Genomic DNA, 17608 nt, shown 5'->3' with positions numbered 1-17608 from the left:
GATTTATTTGGCAAAATTTTGAGATGACGTCATCAATTTTTAAACGTAAAAGTGGAGAGTCGCCTGACGGACTCGATTACAATACTTCCTTCGCTTACGCTCGGGTCGTAAAAATATGAATGCAATGATAGATTACAAGTACAGAATGATAGTATTTCATAATTTGGAGAGGATTTATTGAGACGTCATTAATTTTTTGGAGAGATAAGCAAATAGACAATTTATTTTATTGATCAAATCAAAAACTGTATTTTCCCAGAAAATTTAGGAATAAAATACTGTCAATATTAGTACATCTTACACTGCACCAATCCAAATTGATAAACAGGTGTTTGCAAAAATATTGATGACGTCATCACAAAATTTTAAACTCGTTTGTAGCATACGCGTAGCACGGTTCTTTACATTCGCATAATCGAATTTTATAATTTTTCGAAAAAGCTGGATATGTTTGATTATTATACTTCAGGTGGAAGGACGTTCTGGCTAAGCAACCTTCGACCAATTTATTATTGCTGCCTTGGTCTAAATTGATAGCGAGGTTTCCTGTTACATATAGATCATTTCATCAAAAATATTTCATTTATGCAGGTAAAGAAGACACTTTTTCAGTGTTGTTAAATTTTAGGGTGGGGGTTTGGCATTCATAAGTCACTACCACATGTTTCAATTTATGTTATTTATTTAGAACAAAGCTTGTACGTTGTCTAATTGGATTCTTTTTATATTTATTTCCAAACTTGATTAAAGGATAATTAATTTGACGCGCAATTTAACCATCCCGCTTTTACGTATACTTTTATTATGTTTGATATGTTTTGGAACCAAGTTCCTTATCGCACAACTCACAACGCTACTTGGCGGAATAGAGTTAGACCGAAAAAATTGTAAGATGACCTCCACATAATTGCTATAGTCAGTGCTATTTTGTGTTACACTGCTCTCGAAAATTTATACTCTTTCACTCCAGCTGTTTTATGTTTTTTATTTTCTTTTCTTTAGTAATGATTATTAATAAATATTTTAATAAATATTAATAAATAATGGTATGTGGAAGTGATTCACTAGAAGCTGAGGATAGAGATGATAACGCAGGTAAGTATCTGTGCTTAAGTGACCTACATAATTACTACAATGAATGGGACAGGCGACTCAGATTAAGAACCAAAAAAGTGACTTTATCAGGCACTTTTTTAATCGCAACTTGAAAAACACGAAAAGGGCCAGTCATCATCGAGCGGTCGGTGAAATCGGTGTATGGTGCAGTTTTCCAATGCAGAGTGTGTCGATATGGTAATTGGTGTGAGAGAACATTTCCATTAGTGGTACAGCATCTCTGAGATCATGGTACCTTCAACCTCAAAGTCATGATCGTGGCCGTGATGGGATAGAAAGAAGCAATTGGATTTTCATAGCTTGTAGTGCATTCTACATTAAAAGAACACGGTCACATCCATACCATGTTGACAAAATGCACGGTTTGGAGACCGCTGATTGTCCACGTTGTGTTCTCACTTTTTGTCCTATAAAACTCCACATGCTCATCAATAAGTACGATTACAAGAGACGGTTTTCGATAAATGTGTGTCGGTTGGATGAAACAGTTAGTTTGTGGAAATCAACAGTATCCAGAAATTATCGAAGAGCTTCAACAAGTGAAAGTGGCAGCCGCTACTCCGTGGTTTTTTTACCTATCAACAAACCTCTTGCGACGCTCTAACGCCTCTATTGCTTGTCAAGGACAACATTTTCAACATTTCTTGTAAAAAGGTAGTAGCATTCTAAGTTGCTCGTATTTTTGTTGCAATAAACAATGTAAAATCGTTGTGGCAAGGACCAAACAACCGTGAGAATAAAAAGTTTATCATCAATTCATCATGAAGCATTACCAAAAAATTTTCGCACTGACCTTTAACGATGAATGAATAAATGAATGAACGAATGATAAGCAACAAAAAGTCGGTTTTACTTATAATTGAAACTGAATGTGTTTACGTCGTTTTTATTCGAACGTTTTTCCTACTCTGTTTACAAGGTGGCTCAGTGCCGTCGTATCGAGGGTGGTTCATGGGGGTTTTGCCTCATTCGATTTTTAATTTGTTTTTTCTATATTTCGACTCAACTAGGGAGGGGGATGCCGCGGTTAAAATTATTGCATATATTTCGCAGTCACCCTGTATAAAAGGCAATGTCCCGACTGACCTACCAACACCCAGCCCAAACCGCTAATGCTAGAAAGTTGAAATTTGGAGAGAATGTTCATTTTATACTGAAGGCATCATCTAAGAAGGGATTTCTCAAAATTCATCCCCTAAGGGGGTTAAAAAGGGGTGATAAAATTTGTATAGGACCAATATGTCTACTGTAAATTTACATCGTTACGTGACACCTGGTACATTTTAATTCTCTTCAGTACAAATAAGGAAATCCGTATTTAAGCATTTTCGGTGATTCGACCCGAAAGGGGGTGAAAAGTGGTGTCTAAATTTAGGCGGCTAAGTTTGTATAGGAACAATATTTCTACTATTAATTGAAATTTTTACGTGAAACTTGGTGTTAATGTTCTTCAACACAAATAATGAAACCCGTCTTTAATAATAATTTTCTAAAATTCAACACCTAAGGGGGTGAAATGTGGAGACTAAGTTTGTATGGGAAAATATGTATTTCTATTGTATATTTACATTTTTACCTGAAACTTGGTCCTAATGCTTTTTAAAACAAGTAGTGAAACACGTATTTGAACATCTTCCAAGATTCAACCCCTAAGGTGGTGAAAAGTGGTGGCCAACTTTATATCGGAAAATTATTTCTATTGTAAGTTTTTGACGAGGAATTTAGTATTAATGCATCATGAAACACGTAGTTAAGCATTTTCCGAGATTCAACTCCTAAGGGGGTGAAAAGTACTGGTTAAGTTTGTTTGGGAAAAGTATTTCTATTGTAAAATTAAATTTTCACGTGAAACTTGGTATTAGTGCTTTTAAACACAAATAATGAAACACGTATTTAAGCATTTTCCGACATTCAACCCCAGAGGGGGTGAAAAGTGGTGGCTAAGTTTGTATGCGAAAAATATTTCTATTGTAAATTTTGGGGTGATGTTTATTTAAAACTTGGTATTGATGCTCTTCAATACAAATAACGAAACACGTATTTAAGCATTTTTGGAGATTCGACCCCAAAGGGGGTGAAAAGTGGTGTCTAACTTTGGGCGGCTAAGTATTATGTATAGGAACAATATTTCTATTATAAATTGAAACTTTTACGTGAAACTTGGTATTAATGTTCTTCAACACAAATAATGAAACCTGTGTTTAAGTATTTTTTAAAATTCAAAAGTGAAATGTGGAGTCTAACTTTGTATGGGAAAATATTTCTATTGTATATTTACATTTTTACGTGAAACTTGGTATTAATGCTTTTCAATATAAGTAATGAAACACGTATTTCAACATTTTCCAAGATTCAACCCCAAAGGGGGTGAAAAGTGGTGGCTAACTTTATATCGAAAAATTATTTCTACTGTAAATTTTTGACATGGAATGTAGTATCAATGCTTAGTGAAACACGTAATTAAGCATTTTCCGAGATTCAACCCCTAAGGGGGTGAAAAGTACTGATAATAAATTAATGCTCTTCAATACAAAGAATGGAACCCGTATTTAAGGATTTTCTAAAATTCAACCCCTAAGGGAGTGAAATATGGAGGCTAACTTTGTATGGGAAAATATTTCTATTGTATATTTACAATTTTACGTGAAACTTGGTATTAATGTTCTTCAACACATATTATGAAACACGTATTTAAACATTTTCCGAGATTCAACCTCTAAGAGGGTGAAAAGTGGTGACGAAGTTTGTATGGGAAAAATATTTCTACTGAAAATTTAAATTTTTTACGGGGAATTTGGTATTACTACTCTTCAACACAATTAGTGAAACAAGTATTTCAGATTGTTTCGAGATTCCACCCCTAAGAAGAAATGGAATGACAAAGTTTTTATGAGCACAAATATTTCTATGTCGATTTTTACTGGAAATTGACCAGTAAAGTGAACGACGCGCGAAATTTGAACTCAGTTCATAACACGAGACCCGTATTTCAGTTCCCCGTGTAATCCTTATGGGTGAAATCGAGGCGTCATTTTAACGCTTAAATTCTACCATTAAAGCAATTTTCTTATATATCCCACTACCTGTACCATTGAGACTGATATTTTTACTGTTGATCTTGATACCAAACATGAACGGAACCGGTGGTATTTAATAAATATTTAAATTCAACGTTTACCACTACATTTGCCTCGAACGTATGTCGTACAGTGGTTCATACTGCCATTGACTTCCCCCACCACATAAATGGCTTTGATTTTCAGATGCTACACAGATACGGCTGGAAATTTAAAATAATACATAAAGAAGATCTCATATTTGCAAATGTTTTCAATCAATTGCCAAATTTTGATTTAAGAATCATCATCAATCCCAAGCTTTTTTCTTTTCACACATTTTTGCTAGAAAAGGAAAAACTTAGCATTCCTGATTAAACCTTTCATGTACAAGTAAAAATCACTTTCATTTTAGTACGAATTGAGTCTGAAACACCCATTTAAAAAAAATTACAATTTAAGGAACAATTTATTTCAAAACAAAAAAAATATTCTACAATAAAAAATTGCACTTCCTAATGCAAAATAATCTGATTCACTTTTGGGGAAAAACTGACCCACAAACTGTTATCTTGATGGGCCATTTAAATAGTCCTCGGACACTGTGAAGTAGATTTTCTTCACATCTTTCTGGTTCAGGGCCCAATAGCCAAAGCAGTGCTTCGCTCCCATCAGTTTGTCTATAAGCTTTCATGAAGTTGTACCTCAACATTAGCTGTTTTTAGGCTGACTTGGGGATTAAAAGAATTTTCAGAGACAACAGCTCTGACCTCAGCTGATTCACTTTTCTTCAGATGTACATCCCAAGCACGCAAATTATTGGTCCAAAATATACTATAACGTCCGTGTAGGGCAGGTGTAGCCATATGGTGACATACAAATGCACCTCTTGGGGTTTCACATGTTGCCTCTCTTAAGGAATATCTATGCATAATAAACAAAATACGTCATAATTGTACTTGATACAGAATTTATCAATATATATTAACTTACCATAACCTTATACCTGGCTACTTCACATTCTAGCTCGAATAAACTCTTCAGGCACATTTAATTCAGTATACCAATTGACTTTCACTACATTATTTGATTGTAAAGAATTTTCTCCAACAAAAAAAAATGGCAATTGCCCCTATTGTTAACACATGTCTTTCTGTCATTATTAATAACAAATACAAAAAAAGCAGTCCACAGATACATACAACCTAATGTGAATAAATATTATAGAACTAATATATCATCCAAAAATTGTGATTATGATTGTTTGTTGTGATGAAAATACAAAATCAACTGTCATACTTTGGGGATTTTCACGATCCAAACGTCACTAGCCCCGCAAAATATTCGCGTTCTTTTTCTGTCCGGCGTGTTTCTGGATTTTCCGTTTCACTCATGCGCAAGGCATTAGAAACGATGTACGTTACTTTGATGAACATCGTTGTTTTTAATTTGCGATATTTCTTTAACAGAAGCTTTTCATATAGTTAAAAACCTTCAGTAACAGGAAGATAATTGAACAGTCTTTATCGCTTATAGCATGAACTAGTTAAGATTTCTACTTGTGCGGTGTATTTTGTTTGTAAAATCAAGCTCCCATAAGAAACCTGTAACGAAGCGAATTTTCGCGGGCCGGAAACCGTGACGCGTACCGCGAGAGCCGGGGGTAAATTCGCGATCGCCGCGCCGCCGCGGCGGAAGAAGAGGACTCTGGCCTGCAACTTCAGAGAGTGCGGAAGTGTAGCAGTTTTGGGGATTGAGAAGTTTTTGGAGAAGTGTGACCAAGTGAGCAGTTCGACCCTCCGACCCACCGTAAGTACCTTTTTGGGTCGCCTGCCTGTTTTGTACCGGTTTTCGAATCGCCGCCCCCGAGCGAGAAACCGTGTCACCGTCACCGCGTTTTTTTTGTCACCGTCGAAAGTCGACACCATCGTGCACACGTCGTTACCGTCACCGCGCTCCCCTCCCAGGTCGCCGTACCGTCTTCGCGCGATTTCCAGGTCTCAAGGTCGCCGCCCCCAGAGCCAAGAGGAGCCCGGCCTGAAGGAAGTCGCCGCCCGGGAGGAACGACCGTGCCGGATGTTTAATTCTTTTAGTTTGTTGTAAAACCGTTTTGTTAGATATTTAAGTTGTTTAGCCGTAGTTTTATTATTTTAGACCGTGTAGCTGGTGGCAGGGAATAAACCCTATTTTTTTGTTATAACACATCCTCGCCGTTTTATTTCTTATTTTCGAGTTTTCGCGGCGGCTCATCACCTGAATTCCGTGTCTCCGGCTTTAGAGCACCCCGGCGCTCCCTCCCCCGGAGAGGGAGCTGGCGCCCGAGCTACCGCCGCTCCTGACCGAAGGCGCCACCCCCGGCGGCGTGAAGGTAGCCGCATAAGCTTGGTCGACCAGACGTGTTTCTGACATCAGCGATACTAGTCGACCCAAAGCTTGGCACCCAAGTACGCCGCCACCCCATACGTTATCGGCGAGATTCCGGACCGTCACCGGACCGTCCGTCCCTCCCATCCGGAATTTCGTCGCAAACCCATAGTAGAATTTTTGAATTATGAACTGCCGCGCAATGTAAATTCTAACCTTACTTGAGTGGTCAATTGTAGATATTAATGCCCTTCAACCATATATCTAACACTACTATATTGCTAACTCTTCAGAAGTAACATAGAAACGGTGTTCACGGACAGAGAGAGACAGAAAATGTTGTTTTCTGTCTATAAGAGTACCGAGGGTCTGTGCGCATGTACACAAAATAGAAGTGAAAGTACGAAATGTCAAAACGCCTCCAATCACGCTATCGACTACAAATCAACCAAGTATGAGTGTATGCGCAGTACTGTTTAGTACCACAGAGAGACAGAGAGGTCCGATATATTGCTCCGCCGTTATGTTTTCGGACTCTTTTGAGGCCAGTTAGCAATATAGTACTATTAGATATATGCCTTCAACACATTTTTTACTTGAGGTTTGGTAATAATGCTCTTCAACGCGAGCGAAGCCGCCGGCGAAAAGGTAGTTAGTAATAAAGTGTTTATTTCCAGAACTTTTTGTTAATTATTATTACAATTTTATTACCATTCCTTTATTTATTTTTTCTACCGCCCACGTTTTTTGGTTTTCTAATAGAGCTATTAACGCACGCAAATGACGTCACAGCAGTTCGTTAATAGCGGAAAGGCGTTCTTTAATAGATCTGGTGTAATTTAGATCGGTAAAATTGGTAGCAATGACGAAAAATGACAGGTGAATGTCAGTGGCGAATCTAAACTTAAAATTTCCCATGTTTCCGAACGCGTAACTTCTTCGCAAGACATTTTAACCAATTTTAAATTGCAAAAACTCGAATTGGTTCGAATTACAATTGTTGTTGTGAAAATTCGAACCTCAAATATTTCGTGGTTAGTGTCAGACCGACCCATCACAAACCACGACAAAAGTCCCCAGATTAAAAAAAATGCAAATTTCAATTAAATTTTGGGAAAAAACGTGTGCGGTAGAAAAAATAGTATAAATAACTCGTTCATAAGGCCATTGAGGCACTCATCCTTTATATAACTCGCGGCTTCGCCGCTCGTTCTATAAACTTGGATTCGTGCCTCAATATTTGCCTTATGAAACTCGTTCTTTAATATACTATTATTGTACTATTTCATAAATAATATACAAAAGTAAGGAACTTCGTGTGTCCCACGACACCTCACGTCTTTTTTTCTTAGTACATACTAAATATTATTTTAATTAAATATAAATAGGTAATCGGGGTACAGACAATAAACGATCAAATAAAAAACCCCTCTAGATACTTCTTGATGCTAAAATGTTTTCTGTATGTGTGGCCATGGCCGACTAGTATAAAGATTATGGCCTGTCCAAGAGGTACCATACGTGTTGCCATCTATTAATAATTACACTTAATAATTTAGCAAAATTTAATTTGATTTGATATTATGAGACTTCAAAACGTGTAATGGTCGTTTGTTTCGGTATGAATGCCTTTGTGCCTTTCAAAAAGTGTTAATAATTCTTTTGTCGTTTTTGAATTATTAATAGATGGCAGCACGTATGGTACCTTTGGACAGGCCATAATCTTTATACTAGTCGGCCATGGTATGGCATAGTAACAATAATTTGAGGTTAGATCGATAGTGACAGATAGTCTACAGATGAGAGCACCGTGGTAGAAGTAAGGTGTGAAAACAAGCCGCTCCAGTTTGCTGAATAAAACACGTATCCCAGTAGGCTTATTTACTATGAAATAGATAGTATCCTGCACACTATGTTCATCTATGTACTATTAACATTTCAATTTGTCGGTGTATTTATGAATGAATTAAATGACAGATTCGTTGGTCTTTTGTAAGAATCGTGTGATTATTGGATCGTTCGACTGTTCGACATTTGTAATTGGGTAATATATGATATTGTTATAGATGTCAAAGAATTAATGCAGTTTTCTATTACTTAATTTCAACTGATCTTTCTAGATGTCGCTGCGGTTTGGAAATCTAATGACATATAATCTAAACCACGCGATTTGTGTTTTCTACCAATCATTTTAAAGAAAGCTGTGATTGAGGTTTCTACACCTTACTTCTACCACCCTGAATGAGAGCAATGATAGAAGTGACACAGCGAGTTTGAAACTGACAGATGTGCAATGTACGATTTTAGTTACGCCATATGTTCAACAAACATTTGTGCATCTAGTCGTAACTAGAGGTGTTTTATTTTTGATCGCACCTTATCTTACATGTATTAATGTCTCAATAATTGTAGACAACAGAAAGTGTATAATTTCCGATATTGAAAAATTTAAACTCTAGTAATTAGTTTCATGTGATGGTAAATGGAGTTGGTTAGATTATGCATTTGCAACTGTTGACATTAATTAATGAGATAGTACTAGCACTTTTTAATATATATATATATTATTTAACACATACTTTTAAAACATTTTTATATGAAATTTTGCTTACAAATAAATTCACGCATAACGAACATTTATTTTAATAATATTGTGCCATTTGTGGATAGCTATTTCTGTTTCATTTGTTTCTATTATTGACAAACAACAAAAAAGTGTTTCGATACAGTTTTATTTCCAGTGCAATCGCGTTGGCAGCTAGGTTGAACACATTTAATGAATAAAATATTGGTATAGAGTGAAATTGGACAGCAAATAAAATATCTGATAAATAGGATTTGCAAAAACAAACCTTGCACATCAACGCATCCTAACTGCTTTTTCATCTCTCCTGTATTTATCTGGCACATGTAACAGCCACGATCTGATTCCTTTAGCTGGCGAATCCTAAGCTGCCACGTACGTAGACTGTCATCGTGCGTGACGCTGATTCTTGGGTTGTGCGTGATCACTCTTGTGTGCAAACTGAGAATCGTCTGATCGTCAGCTTTCATCCAACCCACCTAAAAAGAAAATTTAAAAAATCTATTAAAACATTTAGCTCATCACAAACTCTTTCTTTCTCAACTTCGCGCCATTAGAACGCAATTAGCCATCGCATTCTTAAAATTTTAATTAACCGCTTAAACTTGCAAACTTTGATAGAAATCTGAAACTCCAAGAGGAAAACAAAGCTTTGCATCGTGTAAAAATGCTTCTGCAACTTCATTACAGTTTGCAAGTTTTCCTTCTTGGTAAATATTTTACAAGCAGAGTATACCACTTGGCGAGAATTGCGCCTACTCTGCTATTAAACTCTCGTTACAACCGTCTGAATTCTTGTCGAAGAGTTTTACCACTGCAGAATTTCAGATTACACATGTGGGAATTAAAACCCTTGGCTTGAATGGATGTGGACGCTTCCAATACAAATTTCGTTCTGCAGAGATATTTGTTTATTTTAAATTTTCAACGTCATTCCATCAAGCGTAAAATAAAATAATTAAATCGAAAAGAGATTACGTGTGGTTGAGAGTTAGGTTATTCATAGCGTTACAAACTGGAGAGAAGTAGTGGAGATATTAGCTAATTATACGATATTACTGAAGAGTGATGAAATGATTTAATTATATTTTTAAATTTCTGTGCTTCGATCATTTCTTATTTAACCTCAAAGCAGTCATTAATGTCCACAATCTTTTCAAGTGAACATGATAGATGGGACATCATTTAAATAGTACATTAAATTACAGTAGCTTATAATTTCTTACTTAAATTGCATACACACTTGCTTGCAAACGTTTTAAAGTTATCAGAAACATGGTAAATCGTTAACCAAAATGTATCCGTCGACGACCCTCTAAAAACTGATGACGTCGTCTCAAAATTTTACCAAATAAATCCTATTTAAAATATACAAAATATGATAACTCTATACTTGTGATTTATCATTCCATTCATATTTTTTTAGAATTGCTTATACAGGCTGACTGAAAAAAATTAATTAATGGGTCAATTTATTTTATTGATTAAATTAGGAACGGCTTTTTCGAAAATTTGGAAATTCAATACTGTATTATTGTTAGTAGGTATTACACTGTACCTATTCAAATTACTTAATACGTGTTCTTGCAAGAATGTTGATGATCTGCTATGCGTTTGTCTTAAGTGAATATTGCAAGTAATGTAAAAATTTAGTTTTTTACCTGAAAAACTTACAACAATAAACCTTTGATTAAATTACAATCTTTTCAAGTGACATTCTGCCCAATCCATGAAAAATTTCAAACAGTTGCGATTAACAGACATATTTCAGAATGTCCATACTTTTGCATGAATTGTATAATACCTACAATGAATAAAATATTTGGTTCAGTTGATGGTGTGTTTTTCCGAGTTCCGTATAATTAATTGACAGATCGGTTCTTCCATCTGCGCTAATCAACTTTTAAAAGCTTGTCGAGATTGACACATCCACATCGCTGCATTGATCTGACCTTCTTCGCTCGTTTTTTCATCCGGAATTTCTTCAAAGTAAACAGTTCGAGCACACAGTTTCGGCTCTATTCATCATTTAAAAATTCGATCAACTTATTTACAGACTGAAACGTTTTCACTCTCCGTCTCGCAGAGTTATCTGAGCGCAAATAGTAGGGGAGAAGGTGTTATGATTTTCTAATTGATAATTAGACTTGGTTGTTTGGTGAGCACGGAGTAACCGTTACCGTAATATGGCGCGAGATGAATTTTAACAATGTTCGAAAGGGTCGACCTGCTCTTCCCGAAAGAGCCATTGTCTCGACCTAGCTCCCGAGACGCCTGCCAATAATTAATTAATGTATAGTCGTTTCGCACTGCTAACTTCGAATTAGTTTGCTTATATTAAGGGACAAGAGGGCCCGGTTTCTATTCTTCGCGAAACAGATAAATTGGATCCAAATTACTTTAGTGAAGTTGGTCTATGGAGAGTTGGGAAACCGATTCGGTGCTACATGTTCATACAGTCATGGGGCATAGACACATTCGAACTTGAGGATGGCGAAATTGTGAAATTCGATGTACAGGTGAAGCTGTCTCGAGTTGGTAATTTGGTGAATTGCAATTTACAAACTTTAAATTTGATCAGAAACGAGTTTTGATGTTTTATTTTGTGAGTGACGCGTACGAGAAAAAGCGATAAAACCAAAGCGAATTATTCGGAATTTTCCAAAACATTAATAACAATAATAACTGACCGCTGTAGCACCAAATAGTTTTTCACTTACATTGTAGATAAGCATAAAATATAAAGTAAGCTAGCAAAAAAAAAATACGAATAAAACATTCTATTTATGTTTTAGGATAATACCTATTATTTACAGTTTGTGACAATTAAATAACTAAATTACAACAAAATTATTATAGCAGTTTTAAAGTTGTTACACAGTATAGATATCAATCAGTAGAGACAGCTCGTGTCGGCGCCTTTGTTCTTTCTAACCCGAATTTTAAGCCGTCATGGGTGGTCGTTGCCTAAACTATTCCTAGATGTCGCCACCCAATTTAAAAAGTATCACTTCATTTACAATTTGAAAAATTGATTCGTGTACGCAATTTATTGCAAACTGTGTAGTTTGCTCAAATCGTATAATCGTGAATCGCAATAAGAAAAAAGAAAAGTCGATATTTAATTTATAAACACGATGATTTGTTACAGTTTTTATTTTATTACTTAGACAATTTGACAATTCGCACATTCTTTCCCCGAATACTTGAGGTTTAATTATCATTGTAAAAATAATGTAATAAATACATCTAAAAATAAACAGGTTTATTTAAGAAAAAATAAATAAAATAAAAATTAAATTACAAAAAGGAAAAAAGTTAATGCTGCCTAATTATTTTCTTTCTATTAATTTTTTCACCTTTGGCATTTGTAAATTTTAAGCTAGCATTTACAAATTTTAGTGCATAAAATAATCTCATCCTAGCATACAAAGCAAGCAAATAATCGTATGGAAAGTTTTGGCATGGATGAACAAATGTAGCTTGTTTATATAAATTTAAAAATTTCAACAAAGTAGTTGTTTGTAAAATTATATTTTCAAAATTTTCACTAAAAATTTGCTCTAATTCACAAATGTAAAAAAAAGAAATTATCGTTTGGCATATGTAATTTACCAAATAACTCGCAATTCTTCGTTTGGTAGGCTCTGAAATGTGAATATATGCTTGTGTTGTCTAAACTTTTATGTTCATTTGTATATTTTTCACATTCACTACAACTATGTACTAATAAACATTTCCGAATTAGGTAGCCACAGATATATCTAATTGCGTTTTGTTCAGCTGTGTGAAAATGATAATCACAATCTTTTAAGGTGGTCTTCTGCTTCGTGGTGACTGATTCTTCTTCATCAAAACGACGACCTACATTTAACTTTAAAATTTCTTCCATATCAGGCTCGCAGTTTTGATTACCTGTGTTCGTTTCATCAAAATAATCTTGTATGATTAATTTTCTAAAAGCCATTTGAAATTGATTAGATGTGGGGTTAATAGAATTTCCATTTTGTTTCTTAATCCATCCAAAACAGTTTTCTAGTGCGTCTTGGCAAAGGCGTCTTGTTAATACAGGGTGTCTCAGAAATAAGTACATTAATTTTAACCAGTAACAGAACTCGTGAAACGGAACAACTTTTTTATCTAGCATTTTTTCGAAAACTAAAGTCGAATTTCGAATTTTCCCACCCATATATTCACGAGCCGTCTATGTTCACCTTAAATAATAACTTAAATAATAGCAACACTACAACAATGAAGAAGGTACCGTAGCAACAGTTTTGACACTGACAATCATTTTTATGTCAATGTTTTTATTAAACGTTGTCTCTTTAAAGTTTGTTTGGCACAGATTTCTAATTTATAGACGAAATGTGTTGAAATGGCTTTGTTTTCAAATCTGGAATGCACCGATATCGTTTTAACGTAAGGTGAAGCTCCGGGAAACGGCACTCGCGCCCAACGAATTTTTTCAGAAAACCTCCCAAATCGTCTGCCAAATGTGCGCAGTTTTAAGAACGTTGCAGTATTTTCGAGAGTACGGATCTTTTAAACCGGCACCTCAGAATCGGGGTAAGTTACGTAGTAATAGAATTGCTAATATTGAAGAGGCTGTTTTGAAGAGTGTCGAAGCTCGACCGGGCACTAGCACGTATCACTGTCTAGTGTGATGTATCGGAGAGTAGTATTTGGAGGATACTCAGAGAACAAATGTACCCCCTTCAGGACCAGAAAGTTCAGTTATTGAAACTAACAGACTTACCACGTAGGCAAAACTTTTGTGAGTGGGTTAATAGAAAAATAAACGAACAAGCAAATTTTGTATCTCTTATACCATCAACTGATGAGGTGGGTTACACGAGGGAAGGTGTTCAACACCCACACTTGGGCCGATGAAATTCCGTACGCCATTAGGGAGCAGGATTTTCAATTTCTCTCTAAATGTTTGTCACATTGACAAGATTAGGAAAATACGTATCCTAGTAACTGTTTTCGACCATAAATTATTAATTATAATAATTATTAGTGTCCATGGGTGACTGAGGATCCATGGGCGGGTAACCTTAATTGGGGTATAACTTTAACAATTTTTAACTTGATAATTAAAAAGTTCTTGACAAAACTCTACTAAAAAAAGTTGTTGAGTTCAATGAGCTCTATAACTGATTAAAATTAATGTACTTATTTCTGAGACACCCTGTATATAGTCAAACCCATTTTACCTAACAACTTAACCCGTAAGCGTAATATCATATAAAGTAAAATTTGTATTTAAAAAAAAATTATTACAAAAACAATGCATATTTGTCCGCTCACATAAAGTGCAGGTAATTGGTATGGGTTGACGCAGGTAAGAATAATTAAGGAATTTATGAAACCGGAAGTTCGTAGGGATTAAGCGAAAAAGTATATTTGACAAAATGTCGGGCTTGGGTCATTTTTACCCACGTGCGACTGCTTATGGGTTAAGCAACGTCTCAAAATAAAACTCAAGATTGTGTAGGTCAAAAAATATATATAGGTATACATGATGAATAAAAAAATTGTTTATTGAGAGAAGATCTGCTTATATAATTTTTTGTTACGTGTAGTTTGTTTCTTATTATTTTTATATTTAATTTCACCACAACAACGGAATCATATATAATAAATTTTTATTATTTATTTCATAACCACCGTTGTTGTCTGTTTGCGACGACTTTTTAAACAAAAAGTGTGTTATGTTTACTATCTTTTCCAAGAATTCCAAACACGATGGAGAGAATAAGGCGCACAACAGGGATCCTGTATGAAAATTCATCGGACAAAGATTTTACCTTTTATTGTGAAAATTACATTTTTATACTATTCGTACAATTCTACCGGAAAAGCAGTCTTAAACAAGCAAAACCGGCAAAAATATTGTAACAAAACTGCCAAATTTCAAATATTTTAGACGTCAATTGGGCGCCCTCATTCGGTCATAATGCGAACGACCACCCACGAAACGGGTCACGAAAAACGGCGAGCTGTCTCTACTGATTGATATCTACACTGTGGTTGTTATGTACAGGTACGCAACCCAAAATACATTTTCACCACTATCTTGGATATTATTATAATTACAATTGGAGCATTAAACATAGTAACCTTAACACTAACGTGTCAAAAGTTTTGACAAAAAATTAACTTAATCGAACCTCTCCCAATCCATTTATCAGGAAAAATTTCGTCCAGGTAATTTCTCACAATTCTGTAAAAATTGGGAGGGCGCCGTCCGGGTGGAACGTTGTGAATAAACACGGGCTGCCAAATACGCGTTCTTTTGGCATTCGACGTAAATTAACACCATATCTACCTTTTCGTCATTCGAATACATTTTCTTTCGAAATAGGTATGACAGAAATTGTTTCCGTCAAAGTTTCATGTTCAGATTACTAACCATCCTTTATAGTCAAACGCACTTTCTAAGGTTATATGACAGCAATACAGTTCTTAACCACTAATAATGGGGTGCTTTACGGAGGCGTCTCTTAGCCCCATAAAGCATTTGCACGCGTCAAAAGATCGAAGGCTAACAGATACGGCTTCAGATTTATGTAAATGTTCTTACTCGGTCCTTTTAACAATACAAAGCACACTACAAGATAATTTTTTTTTCTTTATTGTAATACATTTATTGAAATTCAAACAGTCGGATCTACATCCGATTTACACAGAAAAATAGAAATAATTAAGTATCTGCATACTTTCTTTTCATTTTATAAAAAAAATTTCAGTATGCCCCTGCCTAAAAAGTGGTATAAACTTATTTAGTCACAAAATAGCTGATTCGCCCTGAAATGCGTACAATATAACAACATGTTATTCCCAGGAATCTCAGTAAAATGAAATGGACCGTTTATGATAAATCAATAAATTGTTTTTATGTATGATCGAATAATAATAGGTTGTTTTTGGCCCCCAGTTCCGGGCGTAAAAAAACTCTCTTTGGCCCGAGGGCCTAAAACAACTCTTTTTGGTCCGTTCAATATATGTATAAAAATATAGACCGTAATTATTCAATTTTTATTTATTAATATGAATATTAATATCAAATACACATTTTTTATAATTGCTAACATTAAATCCAGGAACGTTAACTCCGCACTGAAACACTATGACTCGATGAAGGCTATTAAGAGTCACCTACGAGAACCTTCTTGGCAATTCTATTTTTATTTTGGATGGAATCTTCAATCATGTATCATTCTGCAACAGACGACGATCGCCATCCTCCATGGCGCTTAATACTAACTAAATCAGCACCACCGTCGGCCAACAGCGTAGCTGATGACCTACGGAAGCAATGGCCCGTGTATCCAGATGGATCGTCTAACTTGTAACTTCAAATACTTCGTCACCATTTGTGGAACTTGGCCAAGAAAAATCTGCGATAATTCACTTTTGATGGTCGCAAAGACATGTACTTCCTGCCAATTTTTATAAAATTTATTTTAGACTCTTCGTCATTAATAATGGTGAAGGTTCGGTCAATTTTGTTTTTAGTATTTTTCACGTTCACAATTAGAACTGCTACCTACAAATTTACGAAATATTAGAGGGGGTATTATCTATTAGAAAGAATTAGATTTCTTATCTTGATTATTAAGATATTGACATCTGGAGCTTTCAACAAAAATTTTATGATCTGCTCTTTATTCAAAGTCTTAGATTTTTTTGACGTATAACCTGGCGCTTTAGAAAAACAAATAATATCCGTTCGCAAAACTCCCGCACTGTCAGTGTCAGATTTGGAAAAAATGACCTGAGTGTACTCAGTGATGAGATGCGAAAAACCTGTACAATATGTTGCAAAATTGCAATCTAGTGACAAATTAGTAACTAAAAATAACTTGTCAAATAAAAATGTCAAAAGCACATTAATTGAAGATTTTTATTAGAGATGTACCGACTGCAGTCGGCCGACTAGTCGGCTTTGTCAAAACCGGTTAAAATTAGTTTAATCGACCGAAAATTGGTGTCAAAGTGTAGATACCTTAATCTTCCGCTAGTTACGATTCTGAAATCGCCGTCACGATATATGGTCCAATAAACACGCAGAGCGAATTCAAAATTTCCAAAAATTTTCCAAAAAAGTGGTTAAAATTGGTTAAGTATTGTATACACTGCCCTAAATTGTGTTATTCTTTATTTTTGTACTGAGTTACTACAAAAAATTAAATGTTAAAATTATCCAAAAAAATTTAACACATTTTTTGGAAAAAAAAGAAACTTCAGTTATTCCTTTTATTAAAATAAAACAAGTTTTTAAGGTAGTCAGAGAAATAGAAAAAAAAACCCACTGTCTGTTGCATTTATAAACAGTCGGCCGACTGTAGTCGGCACATCTCTAATTTTTATCAATTCAAGTAAAGAAAGAGTATGACACACGAACGACAACGAAAGCTTTTTTTGAATAATATATATTTTTGACCTTACTGTCTACTTCTACGCTTCTGGTGCTACAATT

The 17608-nt window shown here is 35.1% G+C and overlaps 1 protein-coding gene across 7 annotated transcripts in view; it reads right to left on the bottom strand.

Annotated features, from left to right (window-relative positions):
• LOC135129139 (lachesin-like) overlaps positions 1–17608 on the bottom strand; it is a 252154-nt gene that overhangs the window by 161691 nt on the left and 72855 nt on the right. For all 7 annotated transcript variants that reach the window (XM_064056226.1, XM_064056224.1, XM_064056227.1 and 4 more), the window contains one exon: positions 9389–9599. In XM_064056226.1, the coding sequence (XP_063912296.1) occupies positions 9389–9599 (211 nt within the window). The remainder of the gene's footprint in view (positions 1–9388; positions 9600–17608) is intronic.

This window comes from Zophobas morio, unplaced genomic scaffold (genome assembly GCF_036711695.1).
Source record: "Zophobas morio isolate AGI-343-1 ecotype UQ-CSIRO unplaced genomic scaffold, CSIRO_AGI_Zmor_V1 ptg000014l, whole genome shotgun sequence".
In the NCBI taxonomy this organism is placed as follows: Eukaryota; Metazoa; Arthropoda; class Insecta; order Coleoptera; family Tenebrionidae; genus Zophobas; species Zophobas morio.
This window is presented reverse-complemented; position numbering and strand designations above follow the sequence as displayed.